The sequence below is a fragment of the Aquarana catesbeiana genome, linkage group LG06, assembly GCF_042186555.1.
Source record: "Aquarana catesbeiana isolate 2022-GZ linkage group LG06, ASM4218655v1, whole genome shotgun sequence".
In the NCBI taxonomy this organism is placed as follows: domain Eukaryota; kingdom Metazoa; phylum Chordata; class Amphibia; order Anura; family Ranidae; genus Aquarana; species Aquarana catesbeiana.
Genome location: NC_133329.1, coordinates 377,616,105 through 377,631,727, shown reverse-complemented (window position 1 = coordinate 377,631,727; position 15,623 = coordinate 377,616,105). Strand labels below are relative to the sequence as shown.

At 41.8% G+C, this 15,623-nt stretch overlaps 1 protein-coding gene across 6 annotated transcripts in view; it reads right to left on the bottom strand.

The window, feature by feature from the left end:
* LRP1B (LDL receptor related protein 1B) overlaps positions 1 to 15,623 on the bottom strand; it is a 2,172,167-nt gene that overhangs the window by 897,248 nt on the left and 1,259,296 nt on the right. For all 6 annotated transcript variants that reach the window (XM_073634235.1, XM_073634238.1, XM_073634240.1 and 3 more), the window contains exons 19-20: positions 12,943 to 13,023; positions 9,661 to 9,828 (exon numbers count right to left, since the gene is read on the bottom strand). In XM_073634235.1, the coding sequence (XP_073490336.1) occupies positions 9,661 to 9,828; positions 12,943 to 13,023 (249 nt within the window). The remainder of the gene's footprint in view (positions 1 to 9,660; positions 9,829 to 12,942; positions 13,024 to 15,623) is intronic.

The following is a 15,623-nucleotide window of genomic DNA, read 5'->3' as shown; positions in this document are numbered from 1 at the left end:
CCATCTGAACCAAATAAGTTTATCTTGGTCTCATCAGACCACAGGACATGGTTCAAGTAATCCATATCCTTAGTCTGCTTTTCTTCAGCAAACTGCTTTCTTGTGCATCATCTTTAGAAGAGGCTTCCTTCTGGGACGACAGCAATGCAGACCAATTTTGACCAATTTGATGCAGTGTGCAGTGTATGGTTTGAGCACTGACAGGCTGGACCCCCACCCCTTCAACCTCTGCAGCAATGCTGGCAGCACTCATATGTCTATTTCCCAAAGACAACCTCTGGATATGACGCTGAGCACATGCACTCAACTTCTTTGGCCGACCATGGCGAGGCCTGTTCTGAGTGGAACATGTCCTGTTAAACCTCTGTATGGTCTTGGCCACCATGCTGCAGCTCAGTTTCAGGGTTTTGGCAATCTTCTTAAAGCCTAGGCCATCTTTATGTAGAGCAACAATTCTTTTTTTCAGATCCTCAGAGAGTTCTTTGCCATGAGGTGCCATGTTGAACTTCCAGTGACCAGTATGAGAGAGTGAGAGCGATAACATCAAATTTAACACACCTGTTCCCCATTCACACCTGAGACCTTATAACACTAACGAGTCACATGACACCGGGAGGGAAAATGGCTAATTGGGCCCAATTTGGACATTTTCACTTAGGGGTGTACTCACATTTGTTGCCAGCGGTTTAGACATTAATGGCTGTGTGTTGAATTATTTTTGAGGGGACAGTAAATTTACACTGTTATACAAGCTGTACACTCACTACTTTACATTGTAGCAAAGTGTCATTCCTTCAGTGTTGTCACATGAAAAGATATAATAAAATATTTACAAAAATGTGAGGGGTGTACTTACTTTTGTGAGATACTGTATATATATATATATATATGTGTGTGTGTGTGTGTGTGTGTGTGTGTGTGTGTGTGTGTGTGTGTGTGTGTGTGTTCCAATGTACTTTATTTTGTATTGTATATTATTATCTTTTGATTTTGCCCTAGGCTGTAACATGTGTGGGACCAAAAAAGTCCTGAAGAATCAGATGTCTAACCGTGAAACGTGTTGACTTTGGTTCTCATTTTTGTATCTAGTCTGAATTACTCTCTAAAGTCTTGTTGATGAACCCCATTTGAACCCCGCTTGCCCACGGTATCACATAGATAATCAAGGCAGCTCTGCTGAGCCAGATCACGTACTAGGTACGTAATCTGGTACTTCCGGGTAGGAGGTGTACAAGCATGCCGTGTTGTGAGTGATTAATTAAGCACAGCAGATGTTGATCAGCGGGTGCCAGCCAATGGGTTACCGCTGGCACCTGCCGATCATTCGGAATTTGCACAGGACAGAGCCCTGCCTATGTAAACAAAACAGAGCTCTGTCCTGTTAGCAGTGAAGTAATGAATGTTTCATTCCCTGCAAAGCAGGACCAAAATCCATTACTTGCGGGGGTGTTCCCAGATCCTGACTCGGATAAATTTCATAAAATATTTCTCCAGGAGTCACTGTTTATTGCCAGGTTACATGTAGCCAGCAAATGGTTGCAGGGTACACCACCTACACTCCAAGAGTGGATCTCTGCTATAAATAATGTTTTGCCGTACAAAAAGGAAATTTACGTCCACAGGGGTTGCCCAGCCAAATATGGCAAAATTTGGGACACATGGTTAGGGAATGCAGCCACGTGTAGTATGTTGTCTGATCGATGTTTCTGGGGATATGTGTATGTTGATCCGAGGCCTAGGACTTTAGCATTCCTCTGGTTTATGTTTACCTAAATTTACGCAATGTGACAGAAAGTAAAAAATATTGTTTTTTGTTTTTTTTTCAAAATTGTCTGTCTTTTTTTACTTGTTTATAGTGCAAAAAATAAAAATGCAGTGATAATCAAATACCACCAAAAAGAAAGCTCTTTGAGGGAAAAAAAGGACATACATTTTATTTGGGTACAGCGTTGCATTGACCGCGCCATTGTCAGTTAAAGTAACTCAAACTCAGTGCCATTTAGCAAAAAAAGGTCTGATCATAAAGGGAGGTATATCTTCTGGAGGTCAAGTGATTAAATTGATGTTTTTATACTGACTTTGGTCCAACTTTTATAAAGGATTCTTTGAATAAAAATGGATAATATGGTGTCTCTGAACTGCCTCCAGAGATACTGTATAGTTAAAGTCCCCATTGTTTTGTCTGTGAGTTGGTATATTTATAAGTTGGGGTTGATATCTCCATTGGTTCTTATAGCTAGGTCTATACCAACTTCCCACCTCTACTACTTGTAGAGGTATTTTTTGAAGTTAGATTACCTGATCTGCATTCTCATTAATTTCTCCACAATGAGGTAAAATAAATAAAGATCCATTGTGGTGTGTAGGTGACTGGGGATGCATGCCGGCATTCATAAAAGAATCGGACATTACCATAGTGTGGTTCGTATGTTATTGTTTGACACCAATATTTTAGGTAAAGGTGGTTGGTGCCAGGCAGTGAATTTGAGGTTGTGGGCAGTGAATTTGTACTGAAGAAGGTTCTGGACAATGAAGTGATCTAAAGAAGATGGGGGAGTGAATCCAGATGAAGAAGATGGTGGTGGGCGGTCAGCAAACTTATTTAAAGAATTTAGGGGACAGTGAAGTAAGCTTAAGCCGGTAGAGGCAGTAAACTTAGATAAAGAAGGTCTGGGGAGAGGGGCAGTAAATTGATCTAAAGAATGTGGGGGTAGTATACTGATTTGAAAAAGGTGGGGTGCAATTAAATGATCTAAATAAGGTGGGGGAGGACATAAAGAGGACATAAAGATTTTCTAAAAAAAGTAGTGGGCAGTGAACTAATTTAAAGAAGGTGGCATGCAGTGAAATGATTCAAATAAGGTGGCGTATAGTGAAGATATCATACTAACCCATTAGAAGCACATCTGAGGCTTCTTCTTCCAGTTGGGTGTCCCAAAAGAAGCGCTTCTTATTTGTCAACAAGGTCACATGGTTGCGCTGACCAATGAGCTCTTGCCATTGTGAGCATTATGATGGATACTCACTCCTGGACTGTGTATTGTGGTATACAGTGTAGAGACCGCTATACCAGCAGCACGGGGCATCATGGCCGCTATGTGCAGTGGGGTCTGGAGGGGTGGCCAGGGGTTTCTCATTGGTCGGCGCAACCACATGACCTTGCTAACCAATAAGGACAGTCATGTTGGAACAGGAGGGGGCCATCTCAAAACTGTGCCCACAAAGTTGGGAGCATGAAATTGTCCAAAATGTATTGGTATGCAGACGTCTTAAGAGTTCCCTTCACTGGAACTAAGGGGCCAAGCCCAACCCCTGAAAAACAACCCCACACCATAATCCCCCTCCACCAAATGACTTGGACCAGTGCACAACGCAAGGTCCATAAAGACATAGATGAGTGATTTTGGGGTGGAGGAACTTGACTGGCCTGCACAGTCCTGACCTCAACCCGACAGAACATCTTTAGGAAAGGCCTTCTCGTCCAACATCAACGGCTGACCGCACAAATGCGCTTCTGGCAGAACATTCCCATAGACACACTCCTAAACCTTGTGGACAGCCTTCCCAGAAGAGTTGAAGCTGTTAAAGCTGCAAAGGGTGGGCCAACTCAATAGAACATTACAGACTAATACTGGGATGCCATTAAAGTTCATGTGCGTGTAAAGGCAGGTGTCCCAATACTTTTGGTAATATCATGTATTGCCCAATGTATCAGGACAAGGAAATACTAGTGTTGTATGATAGAAAGAAGGTAAAGCGTATACAACGAGCATGTGAAGGGTGAGTCTAGGAGGAGTGGAGTTCCCACTAGGAGTCCCAAATTGAAGATAGAGAGCAATAGATCCAAATAAAAAGTTGGGGGAGGGGGGGGGTCTGAGTTGTAACTTTAATTGTTTAGGTAACTACAAGTGTTTTCTGCTATTGGTATATATTAAATATTCAAGGAAAAATCTTGGCATGTTAAATGAGATCATAAAAAGACTGCACAGAAAGCAATTTTTACCTTCAGCCTTTGCATAGTATAAAAGGAGAAAGATTTATGAAAAGGCATAAAAAAGCAGTTGCTTTCAAAAGTATTTTACACTCGTATAAACACAATATTAATGTCGGCTTTTGCATTCGGTACGGAGCTATGGAGCTCTGTCACTCAGCAAACGGTGTCCTCTAAAATTTAATGTGTGTCAGACTTCAAGAAATACCCCAACTTCGGCTCACACAAAAAAAAATGGACCATACAAAGTAATAACATTTAAATCCGTGAAATTAAACTTTTTACTTGCGATAAACACTAAAATCCTCAATTTTAGCTTTTCAGAGCTTGAGGGGCATATAGCTGTGTATAATATAGACTTTTGTAGAATGCCTTACAGCAGTGTTCTCTAGCCAGACATGGGAATCTCATCTATCAGAAAAGTAAATGTATAAATATATAAATAAAATCACTTCTGTTGAATCATTTACTGCTTTGCTGTGAATAGCCTGCTGGAATTCAATATCCTGCTGTGCAGCTCTATTTACTTCAGAGAAGGCACACAGCCCCCTACCTGTCTTTAACTAGAACTACATCTCCCAAGAGTCCTTTCCCTATACTGTACATAGTGACCCATATTTACTAGAGTATGTGCACTTTCAAAGTCAATTTTCACTTATCTTACTAAATAAGGTGAAACAAAGTAAAACGCCCCATGCAATGAACACTTAATTATGTGCAAGGAAAAGAAAATATAATATATATATATATATATATATATATATATATATATATATATATATATATATATATATATATATATTATATTTTTTGCATTTTCTTTATAAGTCTTATTCATGTTTATTCAAACAATTGACGTTTGATTAAAGCTCATCTACTCTACTATGTTCATTTATGTTTACCTACTCCCACCATCATTTAACCCTGTTCAATACTTTTTTATATTACAGTGGAACCTTGGTTTACGAGTAACGTGGTTTACGAGCACTTTGAAAGACGAGCAACTTTTTTTTCTTTAAATTTGGACTCGGTTTGCGAGTGTTGTCTCGCAAAATGAGCAGAATTCAAGCTAATGGGGTGTGCAGTACTGCATTTGGCCAGAGGTGCGGGGGCGCTTGGGGCACTAGGAACAGGTTCGGAGCCGTTCGGAAATACTCGGAACCACTCAGAAATACTCGGAAACACTTGGAAATACTCAGTTCCCGAGTGTTTCCGAGGCTTTCCAAGTTCAGCCGAGCTGTCCTCGAGTATTTCCGAGACTCTTCGGTGCCCCCTCCCCCACCTCTGGCCACATGCGGAATTGCATGTAATAGAAGTCAATGCAGAACAAATTATCTTCGTTTCCATTGACTTCTATGGGGAAACTCGCTTTGATATGCGAGTGCTTTGGATCACAAGCATTCTCCTGGAACAGATTATGCTCGTAATCCAAGGTTCCACTGTATATGCATCATTTGTATATTTGTATACGTTAAAACTTTTTCAATAAAAATATATTGTGAAAAAACAAAAAAGGATATTTCTCTTGGTAAAATTAATTTGTATTTATCTTTGTGAAAGAGGTGAGGCAAAGTGAAAATTTACCATATTTACTATATAAAAAAATAGATTTTTACGTGCATATGATTAAATGATTGAAATCAGCACAATTTCACCTCATTCACTAACCTAAGGAAAAATTCACTTTGCAAAGAGAAAAAAAAAAAAAACACTTAGCTTAATTAATGAGGTGAAGATGTGCTCTCTTCAATAATCTAATCATAAAACATATAAAAAAAAAACTTTTTCTTCTTTTTTTTGTCTTGCACATGATTGAATATTCTTTGCATAGTGAATTTTTACCTTATTCACTAAGATAAATGAAAATTAATTTTGAAAGTGAACATGCTCTGCTCCTTTAGTAAACCAGGGTCACCGCATATTGATAAAGGGAGATGTAGTTCTCACTGGAGACAGGTAGGGGGCTCCATACCACCTCAGATACTTTCAACTGTGTGTGAAATGTGAACGTAGGAAATCAAATTTCAGCAGGCTATTCACAAAAAAGTAGTAAAACCATCCAACAGACATTATTTGTTCGCATATTCATACATTTGCTGTAAAGGAAGCTGAAATGATGTGGTCCCTACAAGCAAAGCATGCAAAAAAAACTGTTTCATTGTTTTCTTCCTGCACAAGATTCGGTATTCTTCGCCAAGTGAACATTTACTTTGCTTCACCTCATTCTCTAAGATAAGTGAAAATTCACTTAAAAAAAAAAAACTTCTCTACTCCTTCAGTTATACAATACCAGTGTGGGCATGCTCTTCGGAGTCAAGGCAGCAGCATTATTGTGCTGGGAAAGAAATCAATGAATGCATGTGGATAGGGACAGAGAGGGGTGGGGATGGGAGGATTTGTGTAGTCCAACACACCCTGTGTGCCAGGGCTGCTGATAAGCCAGTACAACCAGCCCTCCCTCCTGGCCTGGGCCCTCTCAGTTCAAAAAGGGGGTCTGGGGACCGGAAGACGTACTGTATTGCCTTATTGCAGACACAGATTCTCCCTCCTGCAGTGCTGCCGGCTTCTCCTCCTCCCTATCCCTCCAGTCGCACTGCAGGGGGATCCTCTTTCTGCCTGGGCCCTCAGTGTGCCCTTTACCCCTACATCACCGCCGGCTTCTCCTCCTCTCTATCCCTCCAGTTGCTCTGCAGGGGGATCAGTTCTAGTATCTGCACCCCCATCCTGTTTCTGCCTGGGCCCTCAGTGTGCCCTTTACCCCTACATCACCGCCGGCTTCCCTCCTCTCCTCTCCTGCCAGAAGCTGCTGTGGGCACACAGCGGGAGGTTTCAGGGTGGAGAGTTGGATAAGACTGGAGGTGTTTTTCAGGTGCTTTAGTGCTACAAATAGCGCCTGTAAAGCGCCTGAAAAAAAGCCTCATCTGCAATCCCAGTGTGAAAGCCGAGTACTTTCATACTGGGGCGCTGCGCTGGCAGGACATCAAAAAAAGTCCTGCAAGCAGCTTCTTTGAGGCACTTTAGGGGCGGTGAATACACCGCTCCTGAAGCCCCCTTCCCATTGAAATCAACGGGTAGCGCCTGCAAAGCACCTCGGCAGCGGTGCTTTGCGGGCACTTTTTAACCCTTTCTTCAGCCGCTAGCGGGGGTTAAAAGTGCCCCACTAGCGCCCAAAAAGTGCCACAAAAACGACTGTATAGCGCCGCTAAAACTAGCAGCACTTTACCACTGACGCCCCCGCACTGGCACTGTGAAAGAGCCCTAAGGGGCCAGTAAATATGTCACTTATCAACCCCTTCTTTTTCCGAATGAATATTGAATATATGAATATATGAATATCCGTTCCAGGAGTATGCTCGTAATCCAATGTACTCGCATATCAAAGCGAGTTTTCCCATTGAAGTCAATGGAAACTAAAATAATTTGTTCCCCATTGACTTCATTGGGATGCAATACCGCATGCGGCCAGAGGCGGGGGGGCGCCGGAGAGCCTCGGAAACGGCCAAAAAGGCCCGAGGATACTTCGGCGGACCTCGGCAAACCTCAGAAAGACTTCCTACCCAAGATTTGCCGAGGTCAGCCGAAGTGTCCTCGGGCCTTTCCGTGCATTTCCGAAAGGCGGCGATCGGCGACATTCGACTCTCCTCGGCTCCGGCGCCCCCCCCCCCACCTCAGGCCAAAAGCAGTACTGCACACTGCTTTGCCTGAATCATGCTCGTTTTGCGAGACAACACTCACAAACCGAGTTCCGATTTTTAAAAATACAGTGCTTGTATTGAGAAGCGCTCGTTAACCGCGTTACTCGCAATCCGAGGTTCCACTGTAGTAAGTGATTGGTACCAATCACTCCTGTGTCCATTCATCTCTGAAACATAGTAAAATGTGTTTAGTTTGTGAATGAAAAGGAAGCCTCAGAGAGCTTCCTATACATTCATCTGTGCAACTAAAGCTGCAAAGAAATCCGGATGAATCTAAGGGGTTGATTTACTAAAGACAAAAAGACTGTGCACTTTACACAGTACAGTTGCTCTCTGCAAGAGCAGTTGTTCCAAATCTTAGGAAATGAGCAGAATCTCTGCTGACTTCCATCATCCAATCATGCGCAAGCAAAAAATTCAGTTTTTTTGTTTTTTTTTCTTGCATGTGATTGGGTATTTTTTGCAAAGTGAAGCGTTACCTCATTTACTCAGGTCTGGAGCAACTGAATCTGCCGAGTACAACTGCCATTTGCAAAGTGCACAGTCTATTTGCCTTTAGTAAATCAATCCTTTTGTCCTCAGTCCCTTTCTCAGTCTTAAAAGGGTTGTAAACCCTGTCATACTTACCTCCACTGTGCAGTTCGTTTTACGCAGATTGGCCCCGGTCCTCCTCTTCTGGGGTCCCCTCACTGGTGGCCCTGCCCCGCATTGTTGGAGAAGCGCTCTCCTTGGTGGACACCTGTGCGGGAGCACTCAGAGTCCCGCATCTGTGTCCATTCACACAGAATGCAGGACTCGGCTCCGCCCCCTCGGCACCACATCATTGGATTTGATTGACAGCAGTGGGAGCCAATGGCTGCGCTGCTATCAATCTATTCAATCAGGACACGAGACACCAGCTAGTGCTGGTGTGCTTGTTCCCAGCTGGAGAAAGATCGGGGTTAGGTAAGTAAAACAGGGGCTGGGAGGGGGGGCTGCAGCACCACAGAAGGTTTTTTACCTTAATGATGCATAGAAGGCATTAAGGTTAAAAAACATGAGGGTTTACAACCCCTTTAAATGTTTAGAACCCTGATATTTCACCAAAGCCTCCCAACAGGGCAGTTAATAAATGAAAAAAAAAACATAAAATAAAATAACATAAAAAATAAATAAAAACATTTAAAAAAAAACATTCTAAAACATAATTTAAAAAATGAAGGACTCCTTCACTTGTGCTTTGCTCTCTATATTTTCTGCCTAATTTCTGCCATGGCTGCAAAGCATGGTATCACAACCGTGGCATGTATACACTTCTATCCATTGCCTTGATTGCTCTGTGTTTGAGCTTTGGGGTGCCACACCTATGAGTCTAACAGAGAAGAACTCAGGCAGGGCAGACAACACGTATGCATACAGCCCAGTGGCGGCTGGTGTTGTTTTTTTTTTGGGGGGGGAACAAATAACCCCACCCCCCTGCTGTTTGCCGGTCAGTCCGGCACTTACCCCATGGTGGGTGATGAGTGGCAGGCAGCGTGTTACAGCAGCTTGGCTAAGAGTCCTCTCCTCCATGACAGATTTCAGCTCCTCACCTCCTCCTCCTAGGTGTCCAATAGGATCGCCTGTCCTTTCAACTAATCAGGTGACCGGTGTCAAAACCCGCTTCCTGATTGGCCGGGAGGAGAATCAGTTTTACAACAGCGAATATTCATTCGCTGTTGTTACACACCTGGGTGGGCTCGGAGCGCACTCTCTGCGACCCAAACCCACCCTATATTGAAGCCTATTAGAGCCTCAGGCTCTAATCTGTGCTTCAAAAAACGAGACCCTCCGCATTGAAATCCACATGCCGGTGTCCTGAAAGGGGCCGGACGGATGGATAGGGGAGGCAGCGATGGATGGGGGGGGGGGGGGGGGTGGCGCCCGTGTGCCAGCCTTAGACTTTCGATGACGGGATTAGTTTATATATTTAATATCTACAGTAATAACACAAACCTGTTTTGGAGCAGTTGGCATGGGTTTCATCACTAGAGTCTTCACAGTCATTGTCTCCATCACACACCCAGTGCGCTGGGATACAACGATCACTGGAACATCGAAACTGCTTCTCCGAACAGGAAACCGAACATCCCGATTCATCGCTGCCATCTCCACAGTCATCATCTGAAAACAAGAGATTTTCTCTTGATTATGACGTGTATTAAAAATGATTTCTTCATTAGATTACCTGTGGTGGGTGCTGTGCCCTTGCATGAAAGATATTCCCTAGCCCCTTGCCGACTGCCTAACCGGGAATTCACATCATGATTTTGACGTTAAATACCGGGGTTATTACTGCAGCTAGATGCCATAACCCCAGTGGTATTTTTTTCCCTCAGGCAGCCAGGCTTTCAAAAAAAAAATGATCCCAGCGGCGGATTACTTTTAGAAGCGACGGGAGAGGAGCCCCACCTCCAGCCACTTCCTGGTGGTTCCCGGGCTTAGATTACCGATCAGTGAACCATCCGGCTGTGCTTTTCTATAGAGATGCACGATGGCAAGATGGCCACTGCTCATCTCTATGCCCTTGGAGGACCAGAGCAATCAGGCCATGTAAACATGTTTTTTTCTTTTTCTTAACCACTTCCCTACCCGCCTATAGTCAAATGACGTCCACAGATGGGATCTCCCATCCTGGGTGGACGTCATATGACGGCCTCGGGTTCCCGGCCGCCTAGGGGGCACGCACGCGCCGTGTTGTCCGCCGGGCACCCGTGATTGCCCGTTAACCAGGCCAGAGCGTGGATCTGTGTGTGTAAACACACAGATCCACGTCCTGTCAGCTCAGAGGAGAGCGATCTGTGTTCCCAGAACGGAGGAACACTGATCGGTCTCCTCCCCTTGTACGTCCCCGCCCCCTACTGTTAGAAGCATTCCCTAGGAAACACATTTAACCCCTTGTGTCCCCCTAGTGGTTAACCCCTTCACTGCCTGTCACATTTACACAGTAATCAATGCAATTTTATAGCATTGATCGCTGTATAAATGTGAATGGTCCCAAAAATGTGTCAAAAGTGTCCGAAGTGTCCGCCATAATGTCGCAGTCACAAAAAAAAATCGCGATCGCCACTATTATTAGTTAAAAAAATAAATAATTTTTTTTTTTTTTTTTAAATGCCATAAATCTATCCTGTATTTTGTAGACGCTATAACTTTTGCGCAAACCAATCAATATACACTTATTGCGATTTTTTTTTTACTAAAAATATGTAGAAGAATATGTATCGGCCGAAACTGAGGATAACATTTGTTTTGTTTTTTTTAAATTGGCATATTTATTATAGCAAAAAGTAAAAAATATTGTGTTTTTTTCAAAATTGTCGCTCTTTTTTTGTTTATAGCGCAAAAAATAAAAACCGCAGAGGTGATCAAATACCACCAAAAGAAAGCTCTATTTGTGGGGAAAAAAGGACGTCAATTTTGTTTGGGTATAACGTCGCACAACCGCGCAATTGTCGTTTAAAGTGCGACAGCGCTGAAAACTAAAAATTGGTCTGGGAAGGAAGGGGGTGAAAAGGCCCGGTATTGAACAGGTTAAACAAAAAGATTTTTTTTTTTTTGTCTTTTGCTTTTAAGACTGGCAGGAGTCTGGTGCATCATTCACCGTTTCAGGTCCAATTTTTGGCTGAATTCGGACCTGAAAAGGACCAAAAGACGCACACAACCCCAGTGCAATTCGCACTGAACCCGCTCCGGAGATGTGTGAACCGGCTCCACAGAGAGCCGGTCATAATCACCTGCTATGCGAATTGGATGCCGGTGAAACCGGCATCCAATTCGCAATAGTGTGAACCCAGCCTAAGTGTAAAGGAAAGATTTGGGGTGTTTTAGACCCCAGATCTCTCCATAAAGAGGATCTGCCATGCTGTATTGTTATCACAAAGGATGTTTACATTTTTTTTTAAATGGACAGTGTAGAAATTCAAAAAATTTAATAATAAAAAAAAGTTTTAAAGCACCCCTTTCCCCGCGTGCTTGCGCGCAGTAGTAAACGCATATGTAGGTCATGCCCACATATGTAATCTGTGTTCGCACCACACATGTGAGGTATTGCCGCGAACGTCTGAGCGAGAGCAATAATCCTAGCACTAGACCTCCTCTGTAACTGTAAACTGGTAACCTGTAGACATTTTTAAAGCGTTGCCTAGGTTTTTAAGTACCGTAATTTGTTACCATTCCATGAGCATGCGCAATTTTAAAGCATGACATGTTAGGTAAATATTTACTGTGTAACATCATCTTTCATATTATACAAAATATATTGGGGTATATATTATGTTTGTTTGTTTTTTTTAATTCATTAAAGTGTAAAAAAAAAATAGCATTTGAAAAACCGCTGCACAAAAACCTACGACATAAAAAAATTGCAATTTTATTCTCTAGGGAAGGTCTCAGCTAATATATATATCTATATATGTACTGTATATATATATATATATATATATATATATATATATAGATCTATCTATCTATCTATCTATCTATCTATCTATCTATCTATCTATCTATCTATCTATCTATCTATCTATCTATCTATCTATCTATCTATCTATATCTATAGATATAGATATATATATATATGTGTGTGTGTGTATATATCTATAAATATCTATATATATATATATATCTATAGATCTATATATCTATAGATCTATATATAATGTTTAGGGGTTCTAAGTAATTTTCTAGCAAGGAGGCGATAGGTCATCTCCTTATCGCTTTAACCCTATAATTGCCACACTACCGCATGAGTGCAGCCATGGGGGGCTGTATGTTAGTGTTCAGGTGGGTGGTCGGGGGGGGGGAGCAAGACAACGGCCTAACCATGAGGGTTTACATCAAGATCTTGAGGGGGTTGAATCGAGATTGCGATTTTTTAACGATTAATCGAGCAGCTCTAATATATGATCTATCTATCTATCTATCTATCTATCTATCTATCTATCTATCTATCTATCTATCTATCTATCTATCTATCTATCTATCTATCTATCTATCTCAGCTTGTCACCTGAAGCAGCACAGACATGCTTGCATTTTCATCGTCATCAATAACATAAAAACACAAATTCTAAGACAATGTACACGGTGTATGTTGTTATATACAAAAAGGCTATGATCATCAAGCAGTCGATAACATCACAAGAGCTGCAGTATTCTTGAAATGGAATGGGAAATTGCTATATGGTATTACCCACATCTAGAGTAAATAGAGACACACGCCAAGTACAATACTCGCCTGAGTCACATCGCCATTTGTGGCTGACACATCGTCCATTTCCACAAACAAACTGCGTCACAGGATCACAGGTCTGCAGCTCTGCGGGGGAAACGCATTTAAATGTTCATCGTTAGATGAAGAATTTTACTATTACGACAAAACAGAATTTACACAGAGCAAGAAATATTCAATAAATATTCATTATTTAGGATGACTAAGCGACAGGGACGTTAAAGGGGTTGTAAAGCTTTGTGTTTTTTTTTTTTTTTTTTAAATAACAAACATGTTATACTTACCTTATAAAAATATATAAATCTTGCGAGCTACTCTAGGGCAACCTGAGGCTGCAATCAGCGTCAGGTATAAATAAACCTGAGGTTACAACCTAGCGTCAGGTGTGGTATAACAATTCCTGTGAAACAAAGTGCAAATCCACAGCTGCTAAGCATTGATCACAATCCCATAATCTGTGAAAACATACAGTATATACAAAAAACAAAAAAATGCAGCGCTGTGTGATACTGAACCTTTCAAATGCATAGATAGTGCCATAAACATTGAAAATCAAAACTGCTAAATGTAACTATGAACACAAAAAAATATGTTTTGTGTAACAAGCAAGCTCACAGTGAAAGAAATTTAGTATTATTCCTTAATATCAAGTGTCCAAAAAAAAAATAGATTTTTTTCTCCCAATTTTCATCAATCCAGAGAGACAAAAATGCAGATTGGGGTATTATACATATTACTGTCCAAAAAGGTATGATAATCCTGATCAGAAGAGGGTGACTTCACATATGCTCCTCCCGGCATCGAGTGCTCCCTCGGAGACCAATTTCCAAGGGGGCACGCGTGCGGGACACGCTCCTGAGTCCTGCTGCTGTGTCCATTGATTGACACAGACAGCAGGACTCTGCCCCGCCCCCGTGCCACTGGATTTGGCTCCTGCTGCTATCAATCTATCCAATGAGGATCCGAGACAGCGGTTGGAGTTGCTAGGCTCATGCTCGTCGTTGGAAAGATTGGGTTCAGGTAAGAAAAAGGAGGGCTCTGGGGGGGCAGCTGCACTACAGAAGGTTTGAGGGTTTACAACCCCTTTAAAGAAAAAGGACCACACCTCTGTCCGCCTTAGCTACTTAGTGGCAATCTAAACTTTACAGGAAGGCTATAAATGTATTTTGTTTTTCCCTTGTATCACCAGCCAGGTTCTTAAAGTGATACAAAACACACATTATGTTTAATGTACAGTACATAGTCTCTTCTATTTCTGTATGTGGATAATAGTGTTCTGTCAGATTAGTGAACCCGTCAGATCAGCGAATGGAAGTGACTTCCCGTCAGCTGACTTACCAAAAATATTTATTGCACATGTTACTGTGCATGCGTTCCACCTCTAGCAGGTTTGTTAATCTGACAGAGCACCTGCAGTCAGAAGGCAGCAGCGGACATCTTGTTACACACAGCCATTATTTGAATTTCAGGCACATTATAGCAATAAAGTGAGCATATATGCTTATATACAGTATTTTGAAACTCATGAGACTTTTGATTTGATGTTTAATTTTGAAAGCCTATAAGTTTGGCACTGAGCAGTGCGGGGTGTACCAAGATGGCCGGCTTTCGAAATTAAACATCAAAACAGTTTCATGGGTTTCAAAACAATGTATATAAGCATATATGCTCATTTAATTGCTATAAAGAGTCTGAAATTCAAGACTTGGCTGGGTGTAACAAGATGTCTTCTAACTGCAGGTGTTCTGTCAGATTAGCAGACCTGCTAGTGGTGGAAAACATGTACAGTAACATGCGCAGTAAGTATTTTCAGTAAGTCAGCTGACGGAACCTCACTTACATTCGCTGATCTGACAGAACAATGGCACTGTAATTATTTTAATAAAGAAAAACATCTAAGCACCTTTTTCCTAATTGATATATAGCTGTCACATGGCCCAGCTCTCTCCCAGCTTGTCTGCAAGGAAACATAAGCAGGAGGAGCTTCTAGTCCTCTACTGCTGGTCACATGTTCAAAAAAACAAAACAAAAACACAGCCTTTGGAATACAGAGTAAAAATAAATAATTAGTATCAATAACTATATAATAATAATTAACTGTTGTTATATTGGCATACAAAAATATACACTTGAAATTAAATCTTTATAATTTTTTGGCAATAACATGGTGTGGGAGGATTTCTGCCAGTCACAGGCTGGGTCACACCCTCCAGTCCCCTCCAGTCTGTGTCTTAGAATAAGAGGGAGGTGAAGCCACCATTAATCTACATGTAATATCCCGTCCCCATTGTGTTTAGCTGGTTAGTGGGCGTGGAGGAGGAGGGAGGGAGTGGGCTGGCATTTGCCACTGTGTATACACCCACATGGGTGACTCTATAGTTACATGGGCTGCTCAGATGTGATAGGGAGGAAATGCTCAGCATAGAAACTCACTGAAAACTGAGCATGTGCGGAGTTGCCACTAGAGCTGCAAAATCCCTAACTGAATTGGGGACATGAACAGAAGGTGGAAATAGAGAACAGCAGGATCAACTGGGTTTTTTGAAGAAAAAACAGAAAATGAATCTCATAGCGACTGAGTAATTATGAACAGCATGTAATACAGCAATTATTATTATTAGTATTATTATTATTATACAGAATTTATACAGCGCCAACAGTTTGTACAGCGCTTTACAACATAAAGG